Raw genomic sequence first — 19,520 nt, forward strand, 5'->3', positions numbered from 1 at the left:
TTATAAATTAAATAGAGATGCCTTTGTATGTAACATTAATAAGGAATAGATTGGGAGTTTGGGATTAACAGGTTCACATTGCTATATTTAAAATATAATGCCTTCCCACGAAAAAATAAATAAATAAAACAAAATTCCGTGTCCACCCCCCCTCCCCCAGCAAACAATAGGAAGGAAGCCTGGAATTAATTAGGAAATGAATGTTTATATGTGAAATGCAGGTGTATATGAATGGGTGGATAGAATACATGGCGTACACTTGGCCTAAGAAGGTCAAGGATTATCCATCATGAAATTCTCTCTTGTACTGCTGTGGTCTTTAAGGATTTGTACAGCCCAGGGATCAGAATGGCACCAAAAATATTTGTCTAATGAGGAATTTGGTTATTGATCCCCAGGGGTATAGCTATAGTTAGCCGTCAGCCTGTGATATGAAACAGCCCTTGCCTTCCTAGGAAAGGCACACCTGAACCAGCTTTCAGAGGTGATCCTTCTTGACTAGGAGTTCAAGGTCTCACATGCTCTGTCTGCCCTTCCTGAGGACAGTTCGTCTGTCTCCAATATCCGAGCATCATGTCATGTCAAGCACTGTTACACACTGATGCCAGTCAGGTAAAGTCCCTTAGTTAATGATTTGGGGATTTTTTTTTTTGGTAACAGGAAAAGGTGTTTTACTAAAAATTTTTCTAAGGGACACAATGAGCAGAGTCCAAGCATGTAATGGTCAGAATGAAGTGTCCTATGAGATTCCAGACAACCTGTCTTTTTGTTGACAAGTTTGTACCAATGCTCACCCAGTTCTCAATCTGCTGGTCTTCTATTTCCTCTAAAAATGGAAGAAGTCTTTATATACTCTTTATTCTCCTAAGCAGAAATATGTCTTTCTCAAACCTGATGCCTCACAAAACTTTCTGACATTTGCTTGAATGCCGTGGTGGTTGTGGGGAAGAGATTTGGTCAGTTTTTCCTTTATTTCCCTTTCTGGTTCTTCAAATACCACTGCACAGAAGTTCGTTTGCTTTATTGCTGTACTTGGACTGCAAAGACACAAGGGATAAGTAGAGACACATGGAGCCTTAGCTGGCTGTCCTCCTAGAAAACCTGTATCTATAAAATTTGCAAGAATGTGATACATGGACAGCAAAGATAGTATAACACCTTTTAAAAAATATAACAATCCTTAAACTCCTTTGAAACTTTAAAATGGTGACATTCTGTTCCCAACTTCAGGTCTTAAATATAATGTAAGAAAATAATACACATACAAAAGGCATCCATTTTGTATCCCCTTCAGATCTTATTCCCTCCTCCTGAGAGTCAAAATCATCTTGAATGTGATAGTGTTCCCCCTTGCATTGTTTTATATTGTGCATGTGTTCACAAACATATGTAAGACAAATGTATTAACCATAACACCTATGAGTTAGGAAACAGAGAAATAAAGTATGATGTAATAATATAGTCTTAAAATCTGCCTGCAATGTGGGAGACTTGGTTTTGATCACTGGTTGGGAAGATCCCCTGGAGGAGGAAATGGCAACCCACTCCAATATTCTTGCTTTGAGAATCCCCATGGACACAGGAGCCTGAGGGACTACAGTCCATGGGGTTTCAAAGAGTTGGCCACGACTGCATGACTGAGCACACACACAACAACATAGTGAAATACTCTCTGGTAATTAAAATTAATGAAAAGCGATTAAAAATATCAACAACAAAGAGAAGGTAAATTACACAAGAACACCAATTGTAAATGACATATACTAGGAGAAGGCAATGGCAGCCCACTCCAGTACTCTTGCCTGGAAAACCCCATGGATGGAGGAGCCTGGTAGGCTGCAGTCCATGGGGTCGCTAAGAGTCGGACATGACTGAGCGACTTCACTTTCACTTTTCACTTTCATGCATTGGAGAAGGAAATGGCAACCCACTCTAGTGTTCTTGCCTGGAGAATCCCAGGGATGCGGGAGCCTGGTGGGCTGCCGTCTATGGGGTCGCACAGAGTCGGACACGACTGAAATGACTTAGCAGCAGCAGCATGTGGTCCTAACTATATAAAACTTCAAAATGCAGTACAATGCAATTGTTCACAAAACAATAAACCTGCTTACAGTAAAAATTGTTGAAGAATAATGTATAATGTAATTCATTTAGTGGTTCTCTTGAGAAAGGAAAAGCATCAAGATTTTCTAACACATGATATGGGGACTCCATATACGTCTGTGTTATTTATTGCAATAAAACACCTAGAATGAGGACTGTGATGTGTGGGAATTTGGTACTTTTCACAAGATGGGAATGCTGCTTGTACTTATTTCTGTATTTATTTGCTTGAATAATCCTCCAGGTTTATATTTGTTGTGGATTATTACTTGTAAGTGTTCAATATATATTTTAAATTTTCTAAAATTGTAGGCTTTGTCATTAAAAAATTTATCTTACCATTTTCATAATTGGTACTGATTTGAGTATCTGATTTATTTTATCATTTATTTCAATTTCTATCTATTTCATCATGTGTCCATGGCCAATGAACATGGATATCATCAATATTTCCTTCATATCTTTTCTATGTGATAATGATTTCTAACTAGATTTTAAGCTCATAACACATCTCTGAAATTTTCAGTTGCCATGGAACAATATTCATTCCCCCTTTCTATTGTATTCTTTTAATCTGATCACGGCTTCCTTCCTAGGAGTGTAATGAGACAGGTGCCTTTGTTCATGAAGAAAATTTTAAAATAGGATAGGTGAGTACAAAGGTCTCATATGCTGAGTATTATGCTGATGGCTCTTTATTCATTTCTCATCATTTCAATATTCCATAATATTTTATAATAGCTCCCACTAAACAAATGAGTACATTGAAGTTTCTTACACAGTTGAACAATTTTTGAATTCTCAAAGAAAGTACTGGTCCTGGATTAAGTTCATAGTATTTGAGCCTAAATAATATACCAGCTAATAAGGACTGACATAGCCACATCTGTCTCCCCCAACTGCGGAAGACTATTGTTTTATAATCCTGTAGGGTGCCTGAATATATATGTTGTTGTTCAGTCACTCAGTCGTATCCAACTCTTTGTGATCCCATGGACTGCAGCACTCCAAGCTTCCCTGTCCTTCACCATCTCCTGGAATTTGCTCATGTCCATTGAGTCAGTGATGCTATCTGACCATCTCATCCTCTGCCATCCTCTTCTCCTTTTGCCCTCAATCTTTCCCAGCATCAGGATCTTTTCCAACCAGTTGACTCCATCAGATGACCAAAGTATTGGAGCTTCAGCTTCAGCATCAGAGCTTCCAATGAATATTTAGTGTTGATTTTCGTTAGGACTCACTGGTTTGATCTCCCTGCTGTCCAGGGGACTCTTAAGAGTCTTCTCCAGCACCACAGTTTGAAGGCATCAATTCTTTGGTGCTCAGCTATACAATTTTTATTTTGCCTTCACTGGGTCTTTGCTGCAGTGCTGGACTCTTTGTTGCTAGTTGTGGCATGTGGGCTTTTCCCTGTGGTGCACAAACTTTGCTTGTTGCAACAGGAGCCTCTAGAGGCTTTGGGCTCAGGAGTTATGGTGCACAGGCTTAGTTGCCGCATGGCATGATGTATCTTAGTTCCAAGACCAGGGATGGAACCCACCTTGCCTACATTAGGAGGTAGATCACTAGGGAAGTTTCAATGCCTGAATATTTTTGAAGTGTCATATATCTGTCTTATCTTGTAGTTTCCTGTCTTCTAAGGACCAAAAATTGTTGCTCTGCAGGCATGCTGTCTCTTCAGTTGTGTCTGACTCTTTGTGACCCTATGCACTGTAGCCCACCAGGCTCCTCTGTCCATGGGATTTCCCAGGCAAGAATATTGGAGTGGCTTGCCATTTCCTCTTCCAAGGGATCTTCCCAATCCAGAGATCAAACCCGCGTCTCCTACAGCTCCTGCTTTGGCAGGCAGATTCTTAACCACTGAGCCAACTGGGAAGCCCAAATCTTTGCTATTTTAATCTATTTTTTGAAGCTTATGCATTTAATTCTCTCTCATCTAGCTTTTTTTTTTTTTTTTAATGATATCTCACCTATCATCTTAGGGGAAGAAATCCCCCTAGGATGAAACACAGAATGTGATATTTGTCCAGCTTCTGTTAGAATTAATTGCTAATGCAGATGAGTTGCATATCATGAAGGAATCTACATGACATTTTCTTTTTTAAAGTGAAAATTGACACAATAAAACATCAAACTCAAACATAATCAACATCTTTTCTAAAAGTATTCTATTTTGTTACTATTGTAAATGAATCTTACTTTTGACATTTATAAACTACCAGAAATAAAGATCTGGTTTTATGAAAAGGTCAAGTAAAAAATTGTTATGGGTGAGGATATATGTCATTTCTAGTCTTTGCTCAGGTGCAGAGCATATACCTGTATAGATGCCGTGACCTGTTACACAATACTTCATGGGTAGAGACGAACATATATTATAGGCAGGAGAAAAGATCTGGCATGTTTTCAAGATGAAAATATTAAACTGTTAAAGGGAAATTATAAAATCTGAGTGTTGGTTTGGGAATGCTAATTCTATACTATCCAGAGTCAACTCAGTGGTGAGAAGATCTGAGCTCAGACTTAATATTTTCTATCCACTGTGTATTTCGTAACCTTGATATAACCTCATCTTACCTAAGTGTTCGCATGGATGAATAGAGATATATTATAACTCAGATATGATAAATGTAACTTAGATCTGATAACCCATCTATAATCTGATAAGCCCCTCAAGTCATTTTGAGGTATGTTAAGTTCGGGGCACCACACTCCACAAGACAGATTAGATATATGCATTCTCATCTTTCTGCGTGTTTGAGGCAAGAAATGATTCTGAAGGAAATGTCACATTTTATTCTTTATTTCAGTCTCAGCATTTGGCACAAGGTGTGAAAAAGTGTTCAGTTCAGTTCAGTTCAGTCACTCAGTAGTGTCCGACTCTTTGTGAACCCATGAATCGCAGCACACCAGGCCTCCCTGTCCATCACCAACTCCTGGAGTTCACTCAGACTTACGTCCATCGAGTCGGTGATGCAATCCAGCCATCTCATCCTCTGTCGTCCCCTTCTCCTCCTTCCCCCAATCCCTCCCAGCATCAGAGTCTTTTCCAATGAGTCAACTCTTCGCATGAAGTGGCCAAAGTACTGGAGTTTCAGCCTTAGCATCATTCCTTCCAAAGAAATCCCAGGGCTGTTGGTGATCAATAAAAATAAAAGTCAACAAAGTGTGAAATGTGATGATGGAGGGGAAAATTAGCAAAGGGAAATATTTAAATGATCTCTTGGATTTACAATATACATAAAATTTTATTTCTTTATGTTCAAATTTAAGCACTGTTTTTTCAAACTTTATCATATATCAAATTCATCTGGTGGGTTTGTTGAAACTTGAATTTCTGGCCCTTGCCCCTAGAGTTTATCAGCAGTAAACCTACAGTGATACCAAGAATTTGCAGTTCTAATCAGTTCCCAAGGGCTGCTGCTGCTCACCTGGGGACCCTTCATTTTATTTTATTTTCACTCCATTTTTCCTTCAGATTCATCAACAATATGGAAACCAGAAATCAAACAGATGTTTCCAATTTTTATCTCCTGGGATTGACAGATGATCCAGAACTACAGCTCCACATCTTCCTGTTTCTGTCCATGTACCTGATCACTCTCCTGGGAAACCTGCTCATCATCCTGGCTGTCAGCTGTGACCCCCACATCCACACCCCCATGTACTTCTTCCTCTCCAACCTGTCCTTTACTGACATCTGCATGAGCACAGCCACGATCCCCAAAATGCTGGTCAACATCCAAGCACAAAATCAGAGCATCACATATTCAGGCTGCCTCACCCAGATGTGCTTCGTCATGGTTTTTGCCTTTCTGGAAAATTTTCTCCTTACTGTCATGGCTTATGACCGTTATGTGGCCATTTGTCACCCTTTAAGATACTCAATTATCATGAACCCACAAACCTGTGGCCTGCTGATTATATTCTCACTGTTGCTAAGCATTCTGAATGCTCTGCTCCTCAGTCTGACAGCATTGCGGCTGTCCTTTTGTAAGAACCTGGAAATCCCTCACTTTTTCTGTGAACTTGCTCAGGTTGTCAAGCTAACATGTTCTGATACCCACATCAATGACCTTTTGTTATATTTGGTGGGTAGCATATTTGGTGTCGTTCCCCTCTCTGGCATCATTTTCTCTTATACTCAAATTGTCTCCTCTGTTTTGAGAATGCCATCAGCGGGTGCAAAGCTGAAAGCTTTTTCCACCTGTGGGTCTCACTTGTCAGTTGTTTCCTTATTCTATGGGACAGGTTTTGGAGTTTATATAAGTTCTATCCTGACTGGCTCATCCAGGAAGACTGCAGTGGCTTCAGTTATGTACATTGTGGTTTCTCAGATGATGAACCCTTTTATCTACAGCCTGAGAAACAGGGACATGAAGGGAGCCTTGAGAAAACTCATCAATGGGACATCTTCTTTTCTGTGGTTGTGCCATCTACCTTAGCCTTGTGTTTATAGAACGAGGCAAAATAATAGTTAATAGATATATGTAGAATATTCCATTTGTAAGTGGCAGAATATACATTTTTTTCAAGTGTGCATGGACATTCTGTAGCATAGATCATATGTGGATCATTGATATCCAACAAAAGAGGCAAGAATATGTAATGGGTAATTGAATATATGTATATAAATGAGTTATATATAAATAATACATATAAGAAAACTCCTGCAATAAAGGAGACCCAGGTTCAATCCCTGGGTCAGGAAGATCCCCTGGAGAAGGAAATGGCAACCCACTCCAGTATTCTTGCCTGGGAAATCCCATGAACAGAGGCACATGGTGAGCTACAGTGCATGGGGTCACAAAGAGTCAGACACAACTGAGAGACTAACAATTTCACACTTTCATGTATATATATTGCATGTATATATACATGCAATATATATTGTATGTATATATATTGCATATATATATATGCAATATTACTCAGCCATAGACAGGAATGAAATATTGCCATTTGCTACAGCATGAATGGACTTGGGGGTTACTATAATAGTGAAATTAGTCACAGAGAGAAAGACAAATAAAGTATGCTATCACTTACATGTGAAATCTAAAAAATAAAATGCATGAGTGGATGTAACAAAATTAAACAGACTCACAGATATTGAGAACCACCCAGTTGTTACTAGTGGGAAGAAGAAGGTAGGAGAGGCAAGAAATTGGCAAGGGCTTAAAAGGTACAAACTACTATGTATAAAATAAATTAGCTACAGGGATGTATTGTATTGTAAATGTAGCCAATATTTGATAATTCACTTCATTGTACAGCAGAAACCAACACAACACATACCCCCATAAAATATATAATAACTTTAAATGCAGATTAATTTATAAAAATTTTGAATGACTACATTGTACATCTGAAACTAATCTAATAATGTAAATCATTTACACCTCAGAAAAGATAAATAAACACTAGGGGTGCAATGTACAACATGATGACACAGTTAACACTGACGTACGATATATAGGAAAGTAGTTAATCTTGAAAGTAAGAAAATGTATTTTCCTTCTTTTTTCTGTCTTTTTATTGTATCTCTTGATTATGACTGTTAGCTGAACTTGTTGTGATAATCACTTCATAATATATGTAAATCAAATTATCTGCTGTATACCTCAAACTTATGCAATGATGTGTGTTAATTATTTCTCAATAAACTAAGAAAAAGGAAATATACAATGAAATTATTGTGGCAAAATTGGAAAAGGTGGATATGAACTCTGAAAAGGAATTAACTACCTATGTTGATTGAAACAAAGCTGTCCAAACAGAAGTGGAAAGAAGTAGATGGTGTGCAGCTACCTTGCCTCAGAGGGTCAGACATTGGCCATCGTGAACTCATCCATTCTAGAGTCTTGATCTGGAAGGTCCAGGGATCAGCATGACACTAAAATAGCTTGTCTAATGAGGAGCTTTAGTTATTGATCCCCAGGGATGCAGAGATTGCAAGAGTCTCCCTGTGACCACCTCACTCAACAGTCCTTGCTCAGTAAGGAAGAAGGACACGTGAACCTCCTTCCAGAGATGATCTTTCTTGACCTGGAGCCCGTTGCCTCAATCAGTTTGTCTGGTCCTTCTAAGGACAGATCTGCCTTCAAGATCCATGGGAGATATATCAAGCACCATACTTCAGTGATGTCAGCCAGGTAACACAAAGTCTCTTTAATATTGTTACACTATAATTTCTTACAGTAGAAGCAGTGAGGAGAGACATAAGATTAAAACCAAGACCCTCGTGACCCCCAACAAACTCTGACTCTGTTTTTGACATGTTCACATATATGTTTGTATGAATTCTCACCAAGGACTTTTTCCACTGGGATCATACACTCTCTCTATAATGGCAGGACCCATTTTTCTCCTGAGTAGAAATCCTCCCCCTCACAAACATGGGTGCTATAAAATGTTCAGATGTTTACTTTAAATCTTGTGCTGGTGGTGAAGGGGTCTGTACAATGTATTAGTTTGCTGTGCTGTGTGCTTAGTCACTTAGTCATGTCTGACTCTTTGTGACCCCATGGACTGCAGCCCACCAGGCTCCTCTGTCTATGGGAATTCTCCAGGCAAAAATACTGGAGTGGGTTGCCATGCCCTTCTCCAGGGGGTCTTCCCAATCCAGGGACTGAACCCAGGTCTCCCAGGCATTCTTTACCATCTGAGCCCCCAGGAAGCTAGTGCTGCCATAGCAGAGTAGCACAGACTGGGTGGCTTAATAACAAAGTTATTGTCACAGTTCTGGAGATTGGAAGCCTAGATGAAGGTGTCAGCAAGACTGGTTTCTTTTGAGGCCATTTTTCTTGGCTTGTAGCTGGCCATATTCTCTTCATGTGGTCTTTCCTCTGTATGCATGTATGCAAATCTCTCATTGGATTAAGGTTCACCTTAATGATTCCATTTTAACCAAATTACCTCTTCAAAGATCTTATCTCAAATACAGTCATATTCTAAATATTAGGATATCAGTATATGAATGAAATTAAATTAAAATACACTTGCTTCTTGGAGGGAAAGCTATGACAAACCTAGACAGCATAATAAAAAGCAAAGACATCACTTTGCTGACAAAATTCCACATAGTCAAACCTATGGTCTTTCCAGTAGTCTTGTACAGATGTGAAACTTGGATTATAAAGAAGGCTGAGTATGGAAAGATTGAAGCTTTTGATTTGTGGTGCTGGAGAAGACTCTTGAGAGACCTTTGGACTGCAAGGAGATCAAACCAGTGTATCCTAAAGGAAATCAACCCTGAGTACTCCTTGGAAGGATGGATGCTGAAGCTCCAACACTTTGGCCACCTGATACAAACAGTCAACTCATTGGAAAAGACCCTGATGCTAGAAAAGCTCAGTTCAGTCATTCATGTCAGACTCTTTGCGACCCTGTGTACTGCAGCACATCAGGCTTCCCTGTCCATCACCAACTCCTGGAGCTTGCTCAAACGCATGTCCATTGAGTCGGTGATGTCATCCAACCATCTCATCCTCTGTCATCTCCTTCTTGTCCTGCCTTCAACCTTTCCCAGCATCAGGGTCTTTTCTAATGAGTCATTGATTCTTTGCATCAGGTGGCCAAAGTACTGGAGCTTCAATTTTCAGCATCAGTCCTTCCAATGAATATTAAGGGTTGATTTCCTTTAGAACTGACTGGCTTGATCTCCCTGCAGTCCAAGGGACTCTCAAGAGTCTTCTCCAACACCACAGTTCAAAAGCGTCAATTCTTCAGTGCTCAGCTTTCTTTATGGTACAACTCTCACATCTATACATGACTAGTGGAAAAAGCATAGTTTAGATTATACAGACCTCTGTCAGCAGAGTACTGTCTCTGCTTTTTAATATGCTGTCTAGGTTGGTCATAGCTTTTCTTCCAAGGAGTAAACATCTTTAAATTTCATGGCTGAAGTCACCATTTGCAGTGATTTTGGAGCCCAAGAAAATAAAGTCTGTCACTGTTTCTGAGGAGGTCTTACAAATAGCTGAGAAAAGAAGAGAAGCTAAAGGCAAAGGAGAAAAGGAAAGGTATACCCATTTAAATGCAGATTTCCAAAGAATAGCAAGGAGAGATAAGAAAGCCTTCCTCAATGATCAGTGCAAAGAAATAGAGGAAAACAATAGAATGGGAGATCTCTTCAAGAAAATTAAAGATACAAAGGGAACATTTCATGCAAAGATGGGCACAATAAAGGAAGAAACAGTGTGGGACTAACAGAAACAGAAGCTATTAAGAAGAGGTGGCAAGAATACACAGAAGAACTATACAAAAAAGATCTTCATGACCCAGAAACCACAATGGTGTGATCACTCATCTAGAGCCAGACATCCTGGAATGCAAAGTCATAGGAAGCATCACTACAAACAAAGCTACTGGAGGTGATGGAATTCCAGTTGAGCTATGTCAAATCTTGAAAGATGATGCTGTTAAAGTGCTGCACTCAATATGCCAGCAAATCTGGAAAACTCAGCAGTGGTCACAGGACTGGAAAAAGCCGGTTTTCATTCCAATCCCAAAGAAAGGCAATGCCAAGAATGTTCAAACTACCTCACAATTGCACTCATCTCACACACTAGCAAAGTAATGCTCAAAATTCTCCAAGTGAGTCTTCAACAGTATGTGAACCATGAACTTCCAGATGTTTAAGCTGTATTTAGAAAAGGCAGTGGAACCAGAGATCAAATTGTCAACATCTGTTGTATCATCAAAAAATCAAGAAAGCTCCAGAAAAAAACATATACTTCTGCTTTATTGACTATGCCAAAGCCTTTGACTGTGTGAATCACCACAAACTGTGGAAAATTCTGAAAGAGATGGGAATACCAGACCTCCTTACCTGCCTTCTGAGAAATCTGTATGCAGGTCAAGAAGCAACAGTTAAAACTGGACATGGAACAACAGACTGGCTGCAAATAGGGCAAGAAGTATGTCAAGGCTGTATACTGTCACCCTGCTTATTTAACTTATATGCAGAGTACATCATGCAAAATGCCAGGCTGGTTGAAGCACAAGCTGGAATCAAGATTGCCTGGAGAAATAACAATAACCTCAGACACGCAGATGGCAGAAAGTGAAGAAGAACTAAAGAGTCTCTTGATGAAAGTGAAAGAGGAGAGTGAAAAAGCTGGCTTAAAACTGAACATTCAAAAAAGGAAGATCATGGCATCCTGTCCCATCACTTCATGGCAAATAGATGGGGAAACAATGGAAACAGTGAGAGACGTTATTTTGGGGGGCTCCCAAATCACTGCAGATGGTGACTGCAGCCATGAAATTAAAAGATGCTTGCTCTTTGGAAGAAAAGCTATGACAAACATAGATAGCATGTTAAAAAACAGAGACATTTGGATCGCAGCGAGTTGCCAGTCCAGGTTCGATGCGCGATACTGGATGCTTGGGGCTAGTGCACTGGGACGACCCAGAGGGATGGTATGGGGAGGGAGGAGGGAGGAGGGTTCAGGATGGGGAACACATGTATACCTGTGGCGGATTCATTTTTATATTTGGCAAAACTAATACAATTATGTAAAGTTTAAAAATAAAATAAAATTAAAAAAAAAAAACAAAAACAGAGACATTACTTTGCCAACAAAGGTCCATCTAGTCAAAGCTATGGTTTTTCCAGTAGTCATGTATGGATGTGAGAGTTGGATTATAAAGAAAGCTGAGCAACAAATAATTGACACTTTTGAACTGTAGTGTTGGAGAAGACTCTTGAGAGTCCCTTGGACTGCAAGGAGATCCAACTACTCAATCCTAAAGGAATTCATTCCTGAATATTCATTGGAAAGACTGATGCTGAAGCTGAATCTCCAATGCTTTGGCCACTTGATGTGAAGAACTGACTCATTGGAAAAGACCCTGATGCTGGGAACGACTGAAGGCAGGACAACAACGGGATGACAGAGGATGGGATGGTTGGATGGCATCACTGACTCAATGGACTTGAGTTTGAGAAGTCTCCAGGAGTTGGTGATGGATAGGGAAGCCTGGTGTGCTGTAGTCCATGTGGTTGCAAAGAGTTGGACATGATTTGAGTGACTGAACTGAAGTGAACTGAACTGTTTCCATTATTTCGCCATCTATTTGCCATGAAGTTATGGGACTGGATGCCATGATCTTCCTTTTTTGAATGCTGAGTTTTAAGCCAGGTTTTTCACTCTCCTCTTTCACTTTCATCAAAAGGCTCTTTAGTTCCGTTTCTCTTCCTGCCATAAGGGTGGTGTCATCTGCATAACTGAGGTTATTGATACTTCTCCCAGCAAACCTGATTCCAGCTTGTGTTTCATCCAGCCCAGCATTTCTCATGATATATTCTGCATGAAAATTAAATAAGCAGGGTGACAATATACAGTCTTGATGTACTCCTTTTCCAATTTGGAACCAGTTCGTTGTTCCATGTCCGGTTCTAACTGTTGCTTCTTGACCTGCATACAGATTTCTCAAGAGGAAACATTCCCATTACTCAATGAGGATACTAGGTTACTCATTTAGTTGGACAAGTTTCTGTTTTCATAAAACAAGTAGTAGAGTCTGAGTCCATTAATTAACTCCATTAATTAATTAACTCCACTAATTTCAGAGTTCTGAGTCTAAGTACTCTTCCAAGCAATAAGGGCTGTCAAGACCACATTTGTCTGCCTCCCCAACCCCCGTGGCCCCCCACCCCCAGAGACTGAGAGGCCTTCCCTGGTGACTCAGATTCTGCCTGCAGTGTAGGAGAACCTGGGCTCTCAAGATCCCTGAAGAAAGTATATGGCTATCCACTCAGTATTCTTGCCTGGAGAATTCCATGGACTGAGAAGCCTGGAGGACTACAGTCCATGGGGTCACAAAGAGTCAGACATGACTAAGCCACTAACAATAACTAACTAACTAGGAGAGGGAGAACCTCTGCTTACAGGGACACTCCTTCTAGGATGTTTGACATTTAGTGTTATCTTGTAGTATTCTTGTTATCTTCTAAATACTAGCAAATTATTGCTATTTTCATCTGGATGTTTTAGGAGCCTATGTATTCAGTTTTTTCCTTTCACTCATACTCAGCTTTAAAAAAAAAAAATCATATGCCAGTTACCAGCTTAAGGGATGAAATTCCTTCATAATTTTATTCATAATTATGAATAAATAAACAGAATTTGTAATTTTATTCTTATATTTCTTTTTGTTTGAAGTTGTATAATAATTAAGAAGAAATGCAGCAATGTCTTCTTCATTTTAGGGGCTTTGCAGGTGGTGCAGTGATAAAGAATCTGCCTTTCAACACAGGAGATGCTGGAAATGTGGATTTGATCCCTGGGTTGGGAAGATCCCCTGGAGAAGGGAATGTCTACCCACTCAGTAGTCTTGCCTGGAGAATTCCATGGAGAGAAGAGCCTGGCGGGCTACAGTTCATGAGGTCTCGAGGGATCAGACATGATTGAGCACACACATTTCTTTTTTTTTTAATATAAATTTATTTATTTTAATTGGAGGTTAATTACTTTATAATATTGTATTGGTTTTGCCATACATCAACATGAATCTGCCACAGGTATACACATGTTCCCCATCCCAAACCCCCCCTCCCACCTCCCTCCCTGTATCCTCCCTCTGGGTCATCTCAGTGCACCAGCCCCAAGCATCCAGTATCATGCATCAAACCTGGACTGGCAACTCGTTTCATATATGATATTATACATGTTTCAATGTTATTCTTCCAAATCACCCCACCCTCTCCCTCTCCCACAGAGTCCAAAAGACTGTTCTATACATCTGTGTCTCTTTTGCTGTCTCATATACAGGGTTATCGTTACCATCTTTCTAAATTCCATATATATGTGTTAGTATACTGTATTGGTGTTTTTCTTTCTGGCTTACTTCACTCTGTATAATAGGCTCCAGTTTCATCCACCTCATTAGAACTGATTCAAATGTATTCTTTTTTAATATCTGAGTAATACTCCATTGTGTATATGTACCACAGCTTTCTTATCCATTCATCTGCTGATGGACATCTAGGTTGCTTCCATGTCCTGGCTATTATAAACAGTGCTGTGGTGAATATTGGGGTACATGTGTCTCTTTCAATTCTGGTTTCCTTGGTGTGTATGCCCAGCAGTGGGATTTCTAGGTCATAAGGCAGTTCTATTTCCAGTTTTTAAAGGAATCTCCACACTGTTCTCCATAGTGGCTGTACTAGTTTGCATTCCCACCAACAGTGTAAGAGGGTTCCCTTTTTTCCACACCCTCTCCAGCATTTATTGCTGTAGACTTTTGGATCCAGCCATTCTGACTGGCATGAAATGATACCTCATTGTGGTTTTGATTTGCATTTCTCTGATAATGAGTGATGATGAGCATCTTTTCATGTGTTTGTTAGCCATCTGTATGTCATCTTTGGAGAAATGTCTATTTAGTTCTTTGGCCCAGAAGAAGTAAAACTCTCACTGTTTGCAGATGACATGATCCTCTACATAGAAAACCCTAAAGACTCCACCAGAAAATTACTAGAGCTAATCAATGAATATAGTAAAGTTGTACAATATAAATAAACACACAGAAATCCCTTGCATTCCTATACACTAATAATGAGAAAATAGGAAGAGAAATTAAGGAAACAATTCCATTCACCATTGCAACAAAAAGAATAAAATACTTAGGAATATATCTACCTAAAGAAACTAAAGATCTATATATAGAAAACTATAAAACACTGGTGAAAGAAATCAAAGAGGACAATAATAGATGGAGAAATATACCATGTTCATGGATCGGAAGAATCAATATAGTGAAAATCAGTATACTACCCAAAGCAATTTATAGATTCAAAGCAATCCCTATCAAGCTACCAACGGTATTCTTCACAGAGCTAGAACAAATAATTTCACAATTTGTATGGAAACACAAAAAACCTCAAATAGCCAAAGCAATCTTGAGAAAGAAGAATGGAACTGGAGAAATCAACCTGCCTGACTTCAGGCTCTACTACAAAGCCAGAGCCATCAAGACAGTATGGTACTGGAACAAAGACAGAAATATAGATCAATGGAACAAAATAGAAAGTCCAGAGATAAATCCACACACCTATGGACACCTTATCTTTGACAAAGGAGGCAAGAATATACAATGGATTAAAGACAATCTCTTTAACAAGTGGTGATGGGAAAGCTGGGCAACTTGTAGAAGAATGAAACTAGAACACTTTCTAACACCATACACAAAAATAAACTGAAAATGGATTAAAGATCTAAATGGAAGACCAGAAAATATAAAACTCCTAGAGGAGAACATAGGCAAAACACTCTCCGACATACATCACAGCAGGATCCTCTATGAACCACCTCCCAGAATATTGGAAATAAAAGCAAAAATAAACAAATGGGACCTAATTAAACTTAAAAGTTTCTACACAACAAAGGAAACTATAAGCAAGGTGAAAAGACAGCCTTCAGAATGGGAGAAAATAATAGCAAATGAAGCAACTGACAAACAACTACTCTCAAAAATATACAAGCAACTCCTACAGCTCAATTCCAGAAAAATAAATGACGCAATCAAAAATTGGGCCAAAGAACTAAATAGACATTTCTCCAAAGAAGACATACAGATGGCTAACAAACACATTTCTTTATTTTACTCTCAGCACTTGCCACAGTGTGTGAGGTTATCAGTGCTTAACAAAATATTTTGGCTAATAAAGTAAGTGGAGGGAGAAATAGGCAGAAGAGAAGATTCAATTATTTTCTTGGGTTCATTATATAGATGAGTGTTTTTCTAGAGAAGTGGCTTTCAAAATTCATTGTTTGGCAGAATCATATAGAGACCTTATTAAAAATGTTAATTGTTAGTCCTTATTTCTAGTGTTTGTCATCAGGGAATCAGGAACAGGGCCCAAGAATGGTTATTTTGAAAAAGTTCCAAAGTAATTTTAATGCTGCAGCTAGCCCATAGATTATAAATTTTATTGTTTCTCCACCTGATATTTTCCATCCGATTTCTTCATAACAAGGAATCAGGAAATCAAACAGAAGTTTCAGATTTCCTTCTCCTGGAAATGGCAGAAGATCCTGAACTCCAGCTTATCCTCTTCACTGTTCCTGTCCATATACATGGTCACTGTTCTTGGAAACCTGCTTGGCATCCTGGCTGTCATCTCTGATTCCCACCTCTGCACACCCATGTATTACTTTCTTTCAAATCTTTCCTTTGCTGACATCTGTTTAAGCATAACCACCATCCCAAAGATGCTTGTCAATAAGTAAGCACAGAATGAGAGCACCACTTCTGCAAGCTGCCTCACCCAAATGGCTTTTTTCCTGTTTTTGACCTGTTGGGAGAATTTTCTCCTTGCTATTATGGCCTATGATTGCTATGTGATCATTTATCAACCCCTAAGGTACATGTCTGGGCTTCCCACATGGGTCTGTAGTAAAGCATCTGCCTGCCAATACAGGGGACATAAGAGACTCAAGTTCAACTCTTGAGTCAGGAAGACCCCCTGGAGGAGGGCATGACAACCCACTCCAGTATTCTTGCCTGGAGAATTTCATGGACAGATAAGCCTGGCAGGATATAGTCCATGGGGTTGCATGTAGTCAAACATGACTGAAGTGACTTAGCACACATGCATGCAGAAGGGACATAGTTATCATGAGCCCTCCTTTCTGTGTTCTGCTGATTCTATTCCTTCTGTTCTTTAGCATTATGAATGCCCTGCTCCACAGTCCAATGGCACTGAGGCTGTCCTTCGGCAGAGACCTGGAAATTCTTCACTCATTCTGTGAGTTTCCTCAGGTCATCAAGCTGGCCTGTTCTGATACCCTCATCAACAACATTCTAATACATTTCATGGGTAGCTTATTTGGGGTGTTTCTGTCTCTGGGACCATTTTCTTGTATACTCTAATTGTCTCCTCTGTTTTGAGAATGTCATCAATGAATAGAAAGTATAAAGCTTTTTCCACCTGTGGGTCTCATCTGTTGGTTGTTTCCTTGTTCTGTTGAACAGCTCATGGGGTTTACATTAGTTCTGCAGTTACTGGCTTGCCCAGAAAAATTGCAGTAGTCTCACTGAGATACATTGTGGTCCTTAAATGATGAACCCATTTATTTACATCATTTATTTACAGCCTGAGAAACAGGGACAAGAAGGAATCCTTGAGGAAACTCGTTGATATGTTGCCTTTTTTTGTTCTGTGATTACATTGTCTTTGGGTGGGGGTGCGGGCTTGGTTTTCTCAAGTCAAAATGATAGGCACCCTAGAAGAACCAGAATACTTGATTCTTCCATTGTACAATTCCTCCAAAATGACTAGATGGAGTCATATTTAAACTATTGCAACTTGGACTCAGAGCCCAACTTTGCTTTTAGTCTAGCTCTGGGATGTTTGTCACAACATTTCAATTCTCCATACTCTATTTCTTTGCTCATGTTCTATAGAAGCAGTATGACCCAGGAGTTCTAGTTTGAGTGACTTTTGTTTGTGATGACTCTCAGAAAAGGAAAGTTGTAGGAGGTGGATGAGGCAGGGGGCTGGGGTGGGGGTTGAGGGAGGAATGAAGGAAGCTGTGGTCCTGAATTGAGACTAGCTTCTGTCTGACTATGGAAAGGGCCATGACAATCATACCTTAGAATTATCCCTCCCATGAGGCAAGGGAAATGAGTTCACATCACACATCACATCACAGTCACTGGTGAATAGCATCCTTCTGAGGCACCAGTAGCATCCACTATAATCAGTTTCAATATCTATAAAATTGTCATCATCCTTGGTGGTTGAGGTGATTGTGAGATATCTGAAATTTATCAGTGAGGAGACTTCAGTTGTAATAAGAAAAAGGAAACTTTTGTCTAATATATTAAACAATAAAGAAAGTTATCTTTCATGACAAAGACTTCAGAGATCATCAGGAACAAGAGCTAAGTACTCATCCACTCCTGCATGAGATGCCCTTATCCTCAGATTGTTCTCCACAAAGATGGTGACAGTAAATTAAAATGTTAGACTTGGACATGAAGCCCAAAGATAGAAAACTGACTTTCCTTCCCTGAGCCAGTTTTTAATAGATCTTTCTATGAGTCTGCCAGAACATCTCTGTAGTGAGTTTGAATAGTAGCTCCCAAAACAATATGTCCACTTCCTATTCTTCCTATCTTGTGAATCTTACTTTATATGACAACAGGGTGAATGTTACTTATTTGGAAAAAGAGTCTTTTCAGTGAAAGAGTTTATCCAAGATTATCTGGATAGCCTTTAAATGTAGTCACAGATATCCTTATTAGAGAGACAGAAGTAGAAAAGACACAGGAAAAAAGGAAGGGGAAAATATCTCAATATCAATGAATCAGACTTAACTTGTGGATGAGTTAATCTTGATTTAATTATATTTGATAAAAATGAAGGTAATTTTAGAGAAGCAGAGATGTTTCAATGGATATCAAATTCTAATTCTTTATTGAAGTCAGTAGTCACTAAGACTCAATTCTCAGATAATTCCTGTCTGTTATGTTACATTGTGCAAACTTTAAGTAAATTATTAAGAGAATACTCTAAGTTTATTTCTGAAGCTTAAGCCAATAATGTATCCTTGGATGAAGATCAGATGCCCCATGGTCTACAACCAAGAGATTAACACCCAGGCTGTGGTCATTTAAATTTAAATACTCCCTTAGGCTGGGGACAGTTAAACCATGCTGGGGGTAATCAGTCTAATAACAGTAGGAAATTGGGCTAGATGCCTTATGGGCAATGCCAATATATAGCTTCCCTTAAAGGTAAGGATTGGTATAGAACAGGTAAATTCAGATGATCTCGAATATACTGGGCTGCTTCTAAAGACAATTCTTGACCAAAATTCTTACTTATGACCTCATTAATATTGCTAGCTATCTTATTTTTATATTGCCCATTTTTACAAAATTGTTTCTTTCATTACCAAATGTGTGACTGAGCCTCTGATAAAATGATGATATAAAACTTCATATGAGATTGATGATTGTCATAGTGTAATTCTAGATAGGGGAAGAAGTAACAAGAGGGAATATTTTCCTAGACCAAAAGAGACTAGGAAGAAGGTGGTCCACAGACTTCCAGCTACTGTTAATAAGGCCTAGTCCAGTAATAGCACATTGAGTGGCCTATCAGAGAAATCTCTGCCAGATCTGAGAATGAACATTCCTAGAGTTGTGGGACAAGAGTCATGAAATGCCCCCCAAACCACGGTTGAATTCATTACCCTGAAGGGGCCCTGATAACTGAAAACTGGGCACTTCCCATCTGTCTCTCTTAGGATTAGGTCAGTGGCTACTACAGCCACTGACTTTCAACACATTTTTTTTTTAAATTTAATTTTATTTTTAAACTTTACGTAATTGTATTAGTTTTGCCAAACATCAAAATGAATCCGTCACAGGTATACATGTGCTCCCCCTCCTGAACC

The 19,520-nt window shown here is 39.2% G+C and overlaps 1 protein-coding gene and 1 pseudogene across 1 annotated transcript; both read left to right on the plus strand.

The window, feature by feature from the left end:
* The first annotated feature begins 5,555 nt into the window (after positions 1–5,555).
* Positions 5,556–6,548, plus strand: LOC147368510 (olfactory receptor 7G2-like). Its single transcript, XM_086413569.1, has one exon. The coding sequence runs from the start codon at positions 5,595–5,597 to the stop codon at positions 6,546–6,548; it is 954 nt and encodes a 317-aa protein (XP_086269695.1). The 5' UTR covers positions 5,556–5,594.
* Positions 6,549–16,063: 9,515 nt separating this feature from the next.
* On the plus strand, positions 16,064–17,177 carry LOC147368511 (olfactory receptor 7G2-like; annotated as a pseudogene).
* Positions 17,178–19,520: the final 2,343 nt, after the last annotated feature.

Source organism: Bos grunniens, chromosome 7, assembly GCF_055505025.1.
Source record: "Bos grunniens cultivar Pamir isolate PY7600 chromosome 7, Bosgru_T2T1.0, whole genome shotgun sequence".
NCBI classification, from domain to species: Eukaryota; Metazoa; Chordata; class Mammalia; order Artiodactyla; family Bovidae; genus Bos; species Bos grunniens.